Source organism: Lycorma delicatula, chromosome 1, assembly GCF_047948215.1.
Source record: "Lycorma delicatula isolate Av1 chromosome 1, ASM4794821v1, whole genome shotgun sequence".
Lineage (NCBI taxonomy): Eukaryota > Metazoa > Arthropoda > Insecta > Hemiptera > Fulgoridae > Lycorma > Lycorma delicatula.
In genome coordinates, this window is record NC_134455.1 from 392,082,062 (window position 1) to 392,097,908 (window position 15,847).

A 15,847-nucleotide genomic window follows, 5' to 3' on the forward strand; every position below is an offset into this window, starting at 1 on the left:
ACGTTCAGATGCGCTGTAGATCCTAATGGCTGATTCTGAACTGATTGATAGACGAGCTCACAACACTAGCCTACTCATCAAATACTTTTAAACGCCTTAATGAATTAAATTAAATTTGCTAGGTGAAACAACAACAAATCGATTTTCAATTGACGACAAAATAGAAATTTAAAAAAAAAAATAAATAATAAATAATTGGGTTTCGAATGAAAATTTTCAGTCTTTTACTAATTTCAAAAATTTTGGACAATACAGAAAATTGAAATGAAAGATAATATCACAAATTCTGCAGCATTATAAAATGCTTTCGCCTAATTTAAAAAAAAAAATTAAGAAGAGAGTTCCGAATTTCAAAACACTTTCACACTGGAAACTTTTTTCCTGAAACTCTAACTACGAAACAGAATTTTTGATCTAACTATCTTGCGATGAGAATTTTGAAATGGAACTTACTAAATTAGATTTAGGTGAATTTAAGTTAAGGATTAAAATTAATATCCACTGTTGACCATAAAAGCATTGTTAGTTTTAATTCTACTTTCTACCACGTATTTTTATAAAACTAGATTTCTTGCTGTATTGACAATAAGAAATAAATTTGTAATAAATTGAACCTTGACCAAAATTTTTGCGTAGGTAAGAAGGACTTAAAAGCCATATGAACATTCCTCAATCTTCTGAGTACTGCGCAGCTGATAGCAATGAAAACTACAGCGTTTATTTTCCAAGAAAATATAGCTCTCTGAATTTTCATGAAACAAAGATGGAGGCGCATTCCTTGGTTAAATATTCCGCGGGTAAACTAGCCACCGTTCGGATATCCGGGTGGGATCTACTAAGGAAGATGTCACCAGAAAATTAAAAAATAACATTCTACGAGTCGGAGCGTAGAATGATAGAAGTCTAAAAAGTGTTTGTGGGTTGGACAATTTAAAGAGGAAATGGATAAGTTTAATTAAGAAGTAATAGGAATTAACAAGGTTTAGTGGGAAGAGGAAAACGACTTTTGGTCAAGTGATTTTAAGAATAGTTAAATCAGCTTCAAATAAAGGGCAGGCAGGAGTAGGTTTCATAATGAACAAGAAGATAGGGAAGAGAGTAGAGTATCTCAAAATGCTAGCGATAGAATCATAATAAGGATAAAATCAAGACCTAAGTCGACAACAATTGTTAACGTCTATGTGACTACAAGTGCCCGTGATAATGATGATATAGAGTGTGTATACGAAAGAAATAGACGAAGAAATTAAACATATAAAAGGGGATGAAAATTTAATATTAGTTGGAGATTGTAATGCAAGCACTGGAAGGAAATGTAGGTGGTGAATAAGGGCTGAGCAAATGGAATGAATGAAGGGACTGATTCATTGAGCTTTACATGAAGTATAATTTAGTAATAGCCACCACCCAGTTTACAAATCATAATAGAAGAATATACGCATGGAAAAAGCCAGGTGATACTTCAAGGTATGAGATAGATTATATTATGGTCAAGCAAAGATTTAGAAATCAACTCGTCGACTGGAAAGCTTACCCTGGAGCAGACATTGAAAAAGACCATAATTTAGTGATAATGAAATGTAGATTGGGGTTTAAAATCCTAAAGAAAAGGTGTCAGATGAATTAGTGAAATTTAGAAAAGCTTCACGAAGAGAAGTAAAGAAGATTTTTTAGGAGGACATCGCAAGAGGTCTGAGTAAAAAAAAATAAGGTACAAAATGTAGAAGAAGAATGAGAGAATGTTAAAAAGGAAATTCTTAAAGCAGCAGAAGCCAACTTACGCGGAACAAGGAGAACGGGTGAAAACCTTGGATTTCAGAGGTTGTATTGCAGCTCTTGGATGAACGTAGTAAATATAAGAATGCTGGTAATGAAGAACATAAATGAACTATCGACAATTAAGAAATGCTATAAGCAGGATGTAAAAACTAACCAAAGAAGAGTGGATTAAAGAAAAGTGTCCAGAATTGGAAAGACAAATGAACATTTGTAAAATAGACGGAGCATACAGGAAAGTTAGGAAAATTTTAATAACTTGTTAAACTTAAAATTTAATAACTTGTTAAACAAAGATGATACACCGATATATAGTACGAAAGAAAAACTCGATTGGTGGGTGGAATACATTGAAGAGTTAGACGGAGGAAATGAATTAGAAACTGGTGTTTAAGAGGAAGAAGAGGATCGAAGAGGAGGAGAAGAAAAATACAATAATGAGATTTGAATTTAAGAGAGCATTAATAAAATGGAATGGCAGAAAGGCATTTGGAATAGACGGAATACCTGTAGAATTACTGCACCGTGCAGGTGAGGAAGTGGTAGATAGATTATACAAACTGGTGTATTATATTTACGGAAAAAGGGAAGTACCGGTAGCCTTCAAAAAGCGGGTTATTGTCATGATACCAAAGAAAGCATGAGCAGAGAAATGTGAAGAATACAGAACAAATAGCTAAACTCTTCATGCATCAAAAATTTTACATTTGGATTCAGGAAAAATATAGGTACAAGGGAAGCAATATTAGCAGTCAGATTAATGGTAGAAAGATAATTAAAGAAAGACCAGCAAACATACTTGGAATTTATAGATTTAGAAAAGGCATTTCATAACGTAGACTTGAATAAAATGTTCATAATTTAAAAAAATTTAGGGTTCCAATATAGTCATAGAAGAACAATTTCTAACATTTACAGCTACCAAACTGCAACTGTAATAGTCGAAGAACATAAGAAAGAAGCCGTAATGAAAAAGGGAATCCGACAAGGATGTTCCCTGTTCCCGTTACGTTTTAATTTTTATATAGAACTAGCAGTTAATGATGGCAAAAAACAATTTAGATCTGGAGTAACAGTGTACGGAGAAAGGATAAAGATTTTACGATTTCTTAATGGTACAGTAACTCTTGCCGAGATTAAAAAAGATTTAGAAGAAACAGTGAATGGCATGGATGAAGTCCTGCGCAAGAACTACCGCATAAAAATAAACAAAAACAAATCAAAAGTAATGAAATGTAGTAAAAATAATATAGATGGATTACTGAATATAAAAATAGGAGGAGAAAACTTTATGGAAGTAGAAGAATATTGTTATTTGGGAAGTAAAATTACTAAAGACGGACGAAGCAGGAGCGAAATAAAATGCCGCGTAGCACAAGAAAAACGAGCTTTCACGTAAAAATTCAATTTTGTTTTATCGAAAATTAATTTAAACGTCAGAAAAATATTTTTGAAGGTATATGTTTGGATTGTAGCTTTATATGGAAGTGAAACTTGGACGATTGGAGTACCTGAGAAAAAAATATTAGAAGCTTTTGAAATGTGGAGCTGAAGAAAGATGTTAAAAATCAGATGGTGAATATAGTGAGAAATGAAGAGGTGTTCCAACAAATTGATGAAGAGGAAAGCATTTGGAAAAATGTAGGTAAATGAATAGACAAACTTATGGCTCCACGCTAAGGATCCTGGACAGTCGCCTTAATATTGGAGGGACATGTAAATGGAAAAAATTGTGCAGGTACGCACCGTTTGGAATATGTATAACAAATTGTTAGGGATTTAGGATACAGGGGGTATATCGAAATGAAATGACTGGCACTAGAAAGGGAATCTTGGTGAGATGCATCAAACCAGTCAAATGATTGAAGAATAAAAAAAGAAATTAATTTATCTAAAGATTAACGTAATAGTTTACACAATACTGCGTAAAATTATTACAAAAATAGGTAAATATTCGTACCAAGAGAAAAGCATGATATAAAAATGAAATTATAAAAATCGATTGCATGAAATAATCCATATTAGGATTGGGATATGGGGGATATGGGAGATATGGGAGATATTGGGAGAATAGGATTTTTATCGACTTTCTTGTTGTCTATGTGAAAGTCATTGGAGAAGGATAGCAACACTTATTCCACAATAAATTCTTAAAAATTGTAAATGAAGAATTTTTAAAAAGTAAAAATCAATTGGTGGGCTATATAACCAATTTCTTTCCTCAAAATTTTAAAACATTTTCATTGACTTATCCTAAAAAAAATAATCTCTATATACTAATTATCAGTGCAAGGGCTGCGTTTGTTAAATATAATGTAACCTTCATAACCGAATAAATTTGAAGACCCATTAAATATTAATGAAAATCCGGGGGAAATAACGCATATTCTTCAAAGAAATTAAACTTTGTTTTGGTTGTGTAATTCAGAAATCTAATGTATTACAGATAATAATTTACGAATTGGTAGGGTTTTTTGAGATTTAATGAGTATTAAATAACTTAATCTTTAAGATTAAAAATAATTATGAAAATTAGAAAAAAGCGAATAAAGTACAATCTATCAGTAAAAAAAAATTATTTACCTCATTATTGATTGGTGTCTGAGTCACTAAATACCTCAGACCAGTAATTTGATGACTATTTTCGCTTTTTAAATGATAACCACTGATAGTGAACCTGTATGATTGATAGACAGGCATATTATAGGGGTCAATAGGGTAATAGGAAGGAACGGGTACCTGGAAGTGAACAAATTTTTATATTAAAAATAAGTAATTACATGATATTAACAAAGAACTTAATTAAGGAATATTTTTGCAAATATTATTGGAAAAACTAAAATTTTAAAAGTTTGTAACTAATATTCTCTCTCACCATTCATTCATCCACTCGCACTCTCTCTCTCTCTCTCTCGCTCTCTCTCTGTATATATATATATATATATATATATATATATATTTATGTAAATCTCGCGTAAGTTACAATTATTTAATGGAGCCATAATAGTTTATCTTAGACTATGTATGTAAGGAGAAATTTTATATCCAGTTTAACTGTTAAATACATAAGAAAGAAGAGGCTATGTATAAGTATATAGATAAACTACAAAACAATCAAAACACCTACGAAATACATGTAAAAACAGATGAATTTCGGCGCTGATTCTTAAATAATTAAAATCATAAGTTGATGTTGTTGTCAACTCTTTATTATAATTGAATATACGTTTGAATATATAAATTGAATCTTTAATATACTTGAAATATTAAATGAATTATTATATGTTATTAAATTTTTATTATATTTGAATTATGATCTGGGACTGTTACTGAATGCGATTATACAAGAATAATGGGATTGCCATTTGTAGGCGACTGGCTGGAACTGAACGAGACTGACGACTGAGGAATGAAAACTGGATGACCACAAGAATAATGATAGACTTTATTAAATAATATTGCTGGAGCCGCTGCTTCGTCAGCAATCCAGTTTATCGTGACGTGTCTGCTTGCCATATCACCCCCTCCGTTCCTATCCATGAGATGCTTAATCGGAGGACGTCTTCTTGCCTCAAACTGATCATATTCCACAGTCATCAGTCCGGCCCCGGCCACGTAAGATTCCACCGATTCAGATGTCGCGAGTGACAACCACATCGGAAAATTCCGCCCTGGTAAGGTTTTGCCTTCGTAGAAGATATCAGACACCTAATTCTACCACGTGGCCCTCAAGAACTGCTAAACCCATGACAGAACAAAGACCCCGAGGCTAAATCTACATTCTGTCATCACCTAAACCGTATGTACCTATTATACAAACCATTTCAATAAATTTCAGGCCACGACCGCATATTAATAATTCAGTTAAAATTCATGTCACGACAACATATAATAATTAATTTAGTAATTGGAGTGCTACCACTGAGAAAATGTCGCAGAGAACATCAGATCTAGTCCTTTCGGGAGCTAAATATAACCTCTAGTCTCTCACTACAGCTCCAACTTTGAGGACCGCTTGGATTTGCAGCTAGGTTGATCGCAGCCAACATTTACTTATTTGCCTCTTAATAATTGTACATTCCAATTCAACAAATAGCCGTGCTATTTTTCAGTAAAATCATACCCTGGAAAATGAAAACCAGACTCTCCCGAGCACGACCCCCATTGAAACTTGAACTACCCTAATACATATAGCTAGACCTATTATACAGCCTATTACAAATATAACAGGCCGTGCCATTACTATTATCTACCGAAAAGCATTTACAAGCTGTCTTTCCCTGCTTTCCTCTTTCTGACTATTGCAATGAAACCATTACTAACAAAGGTTTCCTCTCTCGAGTCAGAATAAAAACAGATTGGTGCACGAGTCTCTCAAAATTTTGCAAATCGTACATCGGTTTGGCAACCAATGAAAATTACCACAACCAATCTTGTTTTTAGATAAAATCCAGTTAGATTGACTAAATTGATAAAATCAGCAGGTTGCAATTTAAGTGATAACAATTCTCTCTCTCGGTCTTGTTACATGAAGAGAATAGGTAAATTATGGTTGAGCACTAAAAATATAATCGTACTATTGAAAAAAAAAATATATATATACATAATTAAAACTACATAAAGGTGTACCCTGTCTGGGTTCAGCGCGCTCTATTCCGAGCGGCTGGCGAGTGGAAACACTCGGCACGATGAGGTCATAGTGTACGCATCTGATGGACGTCGCCTTTCCCTTTAACGGGTCATATCAAAGTTGTAATGCATACCTATAATTAGTTTTGTGTTGTCTTTATAGTAGTATGTTTTTATAATAATAGTGTATTGTTATTGTTTGTAAATTAAATATTAGTTAATTCACGCATCCAGTGACTAATTACCACACCTATACACTCTACTTAAACATTTATGTTATGATCGTCCAAAAGGATACTCTTTTATCACTTACACTAGAAATCAAGATCAGTATCTCGGTCTGATGTCAGAAACATTAACATTAGCGTAATTTATTTGCTAATTCATTCAAAATTTAAGAAAAATTAACTACAAGTAAATGATGTTAAGTTTTGATAGAAATATTATCTACAGTTAAAGTCACTAAAAGCCGCAAAAAACTGGAGTATTTTTCAATAAAACGTAAAATAAATAATAATAAATAAACTAAAAAAAAAATTGATTGCAGTTAAAAGCCGAAAAATTGTTTCTGGTTAACCCATACGTTGCATCAAATTCATTTAAGCAATCATGATTTATGTCCACAATTAAAAAAAATAAATAAATAAAAAAAAAACCTTAAAAAAATTTAAGAAATATTAAACTTTGTAGGTGATATCTTTTTACAGTTTTAAACATGTGAAATATAAGAACGAACATAATGAAAATGTGTACTCAGTTAAGAAAGGTTTTAAACCACGACCAGTTTTGGACTTAAAGAAATATTTTATAGAAAAAATTGTAAAATAAAAAGTAGTTTAAATGTATCCATGTTAAAACTGTAATTTAAAATTACAGTTAATATAAAAAACCATTTCATTATGCTAATATCATTCACTTATCCAAAAAAAATAAAAGGTCAGTAAAATTATTCTCACTCTCTCTCTTTCACTGTGTGCGCGCGTTCGCCTGTGTAAGTGGTGTAATATATATACATTCGTAACTTATACACACACACACACACACACACACACACACACAAACACACGATCCATATTAATCTACTTACTGGTACAAATAATCTACAGATGTAGGAAAAATATATTTCAAAATGTAGACCGCTAAACACCGTGTCCTTCGTGTTCCGTATGTAATTATATTTATCCGTTTCATTCTGTGTATTTGATTGTAAGAAGCAACTAAAAAATATAGAAAATAATGAAGATGAGTTAAAATATTAATACTGAATTAGAATTTTTTACAACATATTTTAAATAAAATTTTGGCTTCATAAAAATAGAATACTATAATTTCTATTATTTTTACAAATAAATTTAAAAAAATGTAATTTCTCTCGGTTGCAAAGCTGGTATTGTATAAAGAGAATAAAAGTAATTTAACTGTTCAAATCATTTAATATTCTTTTTGATATGGAAGTAAAGTTTAGAAAAAGTAAAGCAAATTCGAAGTATCATTTTAAGATTAAAGAAAATTTAATTAACAGACACTAAATTAATTACTCCTTTGCGGTCTTTAGGGCAGTCACACTGGTCACTATATCTCCCTTCTACTCATTTTGTTTCATACGTACGTCACCGTTCCCTCAGATCTTGTCGGACATTCACAATGCCAACTATGTTTTGTCTGCGTCGATCTACAGCCTTCTTGTCATATCGGTTCAGCTAGGTGATAGTTGTTTTCGGGAACACCTGGTCATAATTTTAAATTAATCCCCTGTTATTTAAAATTTCCTATACCATTTTAAGCATAGTATAAATATTTCCTTTTAAGGAGATTAAAAAAAAAATACGAAAAGTTATTGAAAAAATATTTTATTACAATTTATAAACCTCTCACCTAGTACAGATTTGACACCACCGTTCGTGACTTTGAATGCCTCAGAAAACGAACGAGTTTAAAGTGTAATCAGTGCTACAAATATACCAATCATAGTTGTGTTTTACGCAATATAGAAATTCAGACTTATACCCAAATAAGTCGACTATTTTAGGTCACCTACAAAGGGAACGCAACCTCATTCCGGGCCGCGCAGGAGCCGGGGACAAACCCCGCACCACCATCCAGTCCCATCATGGTGTCTCACGTGGCATTACCAAGTCACGATCAGAACCTTACGGGCGGAGAGAAGCCACGATCCCTGTAGCACGAGCTACCATACCCAGGCAGCCAGCCACCCCCACCACCGATTTGGAGCCCCAAATCGAATCACAAACTATACCAATATAACCGTGGCACGATGCCAATGTGCATACTTCCAACCAATCCAATTCCTAAGCCGGAACCCTAGCCACCCGGGATCCTACCACAACCGAGTACCTCGATCAAACTCTCTCTGCAGACCTACAAATAGCAACGGCGCGAAGAAAACCAGCCACTATAGACCATCCTTTGCGGATCATCAAGTTGGTAAGGAGATCCAGAAAGGAATCTATTCTCTCAAGTTCCCTAACAGCTCGTGAACGTTCAACCTCGTATAGGGGACAGACGTAGAGGACATGGTCAACTGTATCATCAGTCCCGCATTCCAGGCATTGACTCGAATCCACCTAACAAAACCTAGCCAAACTCGCCCGGAAGTCACCATGTTCGGAGAGAAACTGTGTGATATACAGGTTGGGGGATCTAATCGCACCTAAATTATGTACTATAGGAAACATACCGTGCGTGTAGCGAACTGTGGGGGATTCGCCCCACCTGACCTGCCAAGACGCAAGGCACCGGTCTTCAATCTCCTGCTATCGTTCTGACGTCAATATGTTATTTACCTTGGAAATATAGCATTCCTTACACTCATTAGCCAAGTTATCTACTGGTTTGACTCCGGCTATAACACAAACTGCCGCCCGCGAGACTGTTCTATAACCGACTATAACAGCCAGCAAGAGGAGTCGTTGGGCCCGTGGCAAAATGTTCGCGCAATACCTAAAAACCACAGGGTGATCCCAAACAGGCACAGCATATAGCATAATAGCTTCGCTGACACCTTTGTATAGGATACGCTTAGTATGATAATTCAACCCCCAATCCGGATGTATGACTACGGATTCCAGAAAAAGTATCAGCAGCATTTTTTGCTGCATACTGTAAATGTTCCTTGAACCAAAAATTCTCATCTAGTATAAAACCAAGGTATTTTTGAGTCGTAACGTACCGAAGGGGGAGACCAGCCATCCGAACCCGGATTCGCCGGGAAGCATCCAATCGGCTGTTAAGCAACATTATTGTGGTTTTCTCTGGGCTGAAAATCATCTTATGTTGGAGATCCCACAGTCGGAGTGGCTCATAAGCACGAGCAGCTCGGAATTCTACCTCGTTACGCGAATCCCCTTCAATCAGTAGCAGCGCGTCGTCAGCATAAGCGACGACTCGGTAACCACATGGCAACCTTAAACGCAACATCGAATTGAATTCTATGATCCAAAGAAGGAGACTCAGAACACTGCCCTGAGGGCATCCTTTAGTTAAGGTCTTAAGAACCTCCAAGCCGCCATAAACATCACGCAGGGAAACGGTCCGATGGCTGAAATAACTAGAGAACACTTCTAGTTCATTTCGAGTACACTTACGCGTCTACATCTGAAACAGGGCAGAGGGCTATCATAAGTTGTTAAATGCTCCGGATATGTCCAGAAAAATCCATAATAGATATTTACTTTGACTAGAGGATGCTGTATCCATCCCTTTAGTACGGCATCCTCAGTGTTCTTGCCCAGTCAGAAACAATACTGTTTGTCCATTAACAAATGATCAGTGGCCAATTTAACATTAATAAGCAAATATTGGACCTTCTCAAAAACCTTGCCAATCACGAGCAAGAGCGTTAGAGGACCTAACAGTAGGATCTTTGTCGCCATCTTTGAACAACAACACCACGCTTCCAACACGCCGGAAAGTGGCCGGCGAAGAGCAACCTATTATAGTAGAGGACTAAGGACCACTGGAAGCGCTCGGACGAGGAGCTCCACAGTGATATAATCATATCCGGGAGTATTGTGCCGTGCCGTGCTACAGATCACCTGCGCACTTCCACCTCAGTGATCTTAGAAGATTGTATGTTGGTCTCGAAGATCCCGACTATCCGCCTGACACGCCGGTAGTATGAAACCTCACTTACCGTAGTGTTATCGCGGAGCAAATAATTCAAAAAAATATTAAGGACTCGGTCATTATCAATTATCACACCCTCGCGGGTTAACAAAGCTGACAAGAGGACATCTTTCCTGCGCTTATATCCACGAGCTCTATACACAACGCCCCAAAGATCTCTATTCCTTGCACCTGGAAGGAGGAGCGCCAGGAATTACGCTTGGAGGAAATCAGCTTCATTGATGTAAAATTCCGACACCACCAACCAGATATATTCGTAGAGGTACCGGACGGTGCCTCTAGGAATGGCGGCTTAAGCCGCTGCCACCACCGCAGGAGTGAAATTTTCTGCCAGGACATCTAATAGCAGGCCGTCAAGATCTCGAGGACAAATCTCCAGTACGGACTCCAACAAAGAGGAGAATTTCGAGACTGGCCTCTGAAAGAGGCTAGAGAGGCCAGCTCTTTCAGTAGTCGTTAACGGCGTAGTTCAGGCCATATCAACATCGTTCAGTCTTCTAAGTACTGCCAGCTGATAGCAATGGAAAATTACAGCTGCTTTTTTTCCAAGAAAATGTAGCTTTCTGCAGTTTCATATAACAAAGATGGAGGCGCCTTACTTGGTAAAATATTGGGCAGGTAAACAAGTCTCCCCTTCGGATTTCCGGGTGAGGAAAACTAAGAAATGGATCACCAGAAAATTAAAAAATAACATTCTACGAGTCGGAACGTGGACTGTTAGAAGTCTAAAAAAGGTTGGTAGGTTAGAAAATTTAATCAGGAAAATGGATAGGATAAATGTAGGAATTAGCGACGTTCAAAGAAGAAAACTACTTTTGGTCAGGTGATTTTAAAATAATTAACTCAGCTTCACATAGAAAGCAGGTAGGAGTAGGTTTCCTATGAACAAGATGATAGGGCAAAGAGTAGAATACTACAAAAGGCATAACGATAGAATCATTGTAACAAGGATAAAATCAAAACCTAAACCGACAACGATTGTTAACGTCTGTATGCGTACAAGCGCCCATAATTATGAGGTAGAGTCTGAATACGAAGAAATAGAAGAAGCAATTAAACTTATAAAAGGGGATGAAAATTTAATAATAGTTGAAGATTGGAATTCAAACATTGGAAAAGGGAAGGAAGGAAATATAGTGGGTAAATACGGGCTGGGCAAGAGGAATGAAAGAGGGGACCTACTTATAGAATTTTGCACGAAGTATAATTTAGTAATTCTCAACACCCAGTTTAAAAATCATAAAAGAAGAATATACACATGGAAAAAACCAGAGGATATTGTAATATATAAGATAGATTATATCATGGTTAAGCAAAGACTTAGTAATCAACTCGTCAACTCCAAAGCTTACCCTGAAGCAGACATTTCAGAGGATATATTGCAGCTCATGGATGAACGTAGAAAATATAAGAATGCTGGTAATGAAGAACGTAAAAGAACTATCGACAATAAAGAAATACTATAAACAGGAAGTGGAAACTAGGGAAAGAAGAATAGATTAAAGAAAAGTGTTCAGAAGTGGAAAGAGAAATGAACATTGGTAAAATAGACGGAGCATACAGGAAAGTTAAGAAAAGGTTTTGGGTACATAAATGAAAATCTAATAAACAAAGTGATACACCAATTTATAGTACGAAAGGAAAAGTCAATAGGGGGGTGGAATATATTGAAGAGTAATATGGAGAAAATGAATTAGAAAATGGTTTATAGAAGAAGAAGAAGTGGAAGTCGAAGGGAATGAAAGGGGAGAAACAATACTGAGATCTGAATTTAAGAGTTCATTAAAACATTTGAATGGCAGAAAGGCTCCTGGAATAGACGGAATACCTGTAGAATTACTGCGCCGTGCAGGTGAGGAAGTGGTAGATAGATTATACAAACCGGTGAGTAATATTTACGAAGAAGGGAAAGTTCCGTCAGACTTCAAAAAGAGTGTAATTGTCAACATATCAAAAAAAGCAGGGGCAGATAAATGTGAAGAAAACATAACAATTAGCTTAATCAAAAATCTTAACTAGAATTCTGTACAGAAGAATTGAGAGGAGAGTGGAAGTAGTGTTAGGAGAAGACCAACATGATTTCAGGAAAAGTATAGGGACAAGGGAAGCAATTTTAGCGCTCATATTAATAGTGGAAGGAAGATTAAAGAAAAGGAAACCAACATACTTGGCACATATAGACCTAGAAAAGGCATGCGACAACCTCGACTGGAATAAAATGTTCAATATTTAAAAAAAATTAGTGTTCAAGTTTTTGAGGTAGAGGAACAATTGCTAAAATTCACACACAGTAACAGTAACAGTAATAATTGAAGAACATAAGAAAGAAGCCCTAATAAAAGGGAGTACAACAAGGATGTTCCTTATCCCCGTTACTTTTTAATCTTTACATAGAACTTATGTTAAGGATATTAAAGAACAATTTAGATTCGGAGTAACAGTACAAGGTGAAAAGATAAAGATGCTACGATTTGCTGATGATATATTAATTCTAGCTGCAAGTAAAAAGATTTAGAAGAAACAATGAACGTCATGGATGAAGTCCTGGACATGAACTACCGAATGAAACAAAACAAAAATGTAATGAAATGTAGTAGAAATAACAAAGATGGACCACTGAATGTGTAATTAGGAGGAGAGAAGATTATGGAGGTAGAAGAATTTTGTTATTTGGGAAGTAGAATTACTAAAGATGGACGAAGCAGGAGCGATATAAAATGCCGAATAGCACAAGCTAAACGAGCCTTCAGTAAGAAATATAATTTGTTTATATCAAAAATTAATTTAAATGTCAAACTGAAATGATACGACTAGCACTAGATAGTGGATCTTGAACAACTGCATCAAACCACTCAAATGACTGAAGACAAAAAAAAAATTAGGCCTACCCATTAAAACTTCATAAAATTTAAAAAATTGTTATTACTGTATGTTTAATAATATACGTAAAAATTTAGAGCTATTTTTTGTTACTTTACATAAGAAAGTACTTTTCCTTTCATTTATAATTTTGTATTGTATGAAAATTCTCAAAAGAATTCATATTTAATGATTAGTCTTTGGTGGATATATTAAATAAAAATTAAAGGAAAACACACTTCTACAAATAAGAAAACCTTTATACAATCATCGAAAAACATGAAACAAAATGAAGCATTAAACATTAGCAGATTTTTTAACTCGATTAAGGTGAGAAGTCAACTAATCGTTTTCAAAAATACCATCGGCAACATTATAATTAAGAAATTCGTTTTGTTACCTTTTATAATTAATTTTTGTGTAACAATGTCAATGGAGTTTTCTTATTGAATCTTTCTTTTTCTTATTCCTGTATAGTCTCCGGGAATTACCGTTCAGGTATTATTTCAGAGGATAATATATTTGAGTGTAAATGAAGCGTAGTGTTTGACAATCTGTACGACCATATCTGAGATGTGTGGTTAACTGAAACCCAACCGCCAAAGAACACCGTTATCCACGATTTAGTATTCAAATCCGTATAAAAGTAACTAACTGTCTTTACTAGGACTTGAAAGCTGGAACTCTCGACTTCCAATCAACCGATTTGGGAAGACGCGTTCACCACTAAACCAACCAGGTGGGGTTTCCTAACGAATCTGGTTAATGAGACGGACACGATTTTTTCCATATCTGGATTTTTTTTTTTTATTACATTGTTTTTTCTCGTAGAAAAGATTGAGTAATGTCTCTAATGAAGTATTTATTCCTTCATAGGTAAATATATTATCTTACTCTTTTTGAAAGATTCAAAATATTAAAAGGCGAGTTCAACTCTTCAGTTTTTAATCATCGCATACCATTGTTTTGTAAAGCCTTATTTTCGTACAAGAGTAAATAATAGGTTTACTACTTTTTGTCTAATCCTTTTGTAAGTATAGCACCAGTGATCGTTTTTTTAAAAATCTGAGTCACAGATTTTAATGCAATAAATATTAAGGTAAAATTTAAGAAAACCAGGGTTTCGATTTGAAAGTTCAAATAGTTTTTCAATCAGCAATAAAAGTAATTTGTTATTATCTGTATTTGTAGAGAGCAAGATAGTGATTTGAAGTCTCTGCAACATCTGTAAATACTTAAAGATAGTAAAAGAAGTAAAAATTCGAACACAAGCTTTCTATCATGGCTCCACCTGACATCCCTTCTTAAATCAATTTTATTAATCATTCCATTTGATGACAAAAAATAGTTGATATTTAGAATCAGGAAAAATTCATCGACCGACTATCACTTTGTTTCATCAATTCTTTACCCCTACAAAGTTTAGGGAAATTGTTTGATATAAATCAGTCGAAAACATGTACTCTTTTTCGAGGGTGCCAGAATAACAAACAAACATTGACCAGAACTAATTGTCTTTCACCTAGCGTATTATGATACAAACAAATCTTTATTTTGTTTAAGTCATTTCGTGTTTCTCTTAGCCAATGAAAAGAATAAAAATAATCCTGTTACCGTAAACAGTATATTAATGGATATTATCTAAAAAATTGTGCTATAAGCACATCAAACTCAATTACTGAGTAAATTAATACTTACGTCATATCATTCACTTCAACAGTATCCTGTAAATTGTAGTCTTCTCTGAAACACACACAAACAATTGATGAGTAAATATTTATCTAATTTTGCTGTTCGACTTATTTTTATACTGACACACCTTTGTAACGTACTGTTTGTTTTACCTAATAGCAATTTAAAGCGAAATTTGAAAAAAAAAATGAAAACGACTTGTTAAAAGCAAGAACCAATAGATTTATTCAATAGAAAGGAAATACCAGTAAGGATACAAGCTGTTAAAGGTCAGACTAAAAAGGAAATTACTCTACTCTAAGAGAAAACCTTAAATAACACAATCAAATAAGACGGTAGAATGAATTCTATCCAGTTAGTAATTTATATTTTACTCGTAATATTCTGAGAAATTCACGATTTGATAACGTTCTTTATCGATTATTATAATACGAAGGAGAGGTAATCAAGATATACTCTATAAATATAAACGTTAGATAGGAAATGATAACAAAATTATTTAAATCCACAAAAGAACATTCTTTATCTTTCACTTCTCGGCCTCTGTTGCCGTGCTGTATAACATAGAACGGAACGCAAGAATGGCGGGAGTTTCAATATTTCTCCCTACAGATCGCAGAGCCTGGACAATGCGCATGTTGCTGTATCTTTCTATTAACGGGCGGATTTCACCGGTGATTTAGTGGCGGTTATAAATTTTAAGTTTTATTAACGGACGGATTTGGTAATTTGCGTTCCTATCCGT

The 15,847-nt window shown here is 34.6% G+C and overlaps 2 protein-coding genes across 3 annotated transcripts in view; one reads left to right on the forward strand and one right to left on the reverse strand.

Annotated features, from left to right (window-relative positions):
• LOC142317360 (uncharacterized) overlaps positions 1 to 15,847 on the reverse strand; it is a 418,387-nt gene that overhangs the window by 305,171 nt on the left and 97,369 nt on the right. The window contains exons 15-17 of one of the 2 annotated variants that reach the window (XM_075353849.1): positions 15,109 to 15,153; positions 7,493 to 7,622; positions 4,360 to 4,515 (exon numbers count right to left, since the gene is read on the reverse strand). The exons of the other annotated variant lie outside the window; for it this stretch is intronic. Coding sequence (XP_075209964.1) covers positions 4,360 to 4,515; positions 7,493 to 7,622; positions 15,109 to 15,153 — 331 coding nt within the window. The remainder of the gene's footprint in view (positions 1 to 4,359; positions 4,516 to 7,492; positions 7,623 to 15,108; positions 15,154 to 15,847) is intronic. 2 annotated transcript variants of the gene reach the window in all.
• LOC142317363 (uncharacterized) overlaps positions 1 to 15,847 on the forward strand; it is a 427,416-nt gene that overhangs the window by 121,114 nt on the left and 290,455 nt on the right. The gene's annotated exons all lie outside the window — the stretch shown is intronic.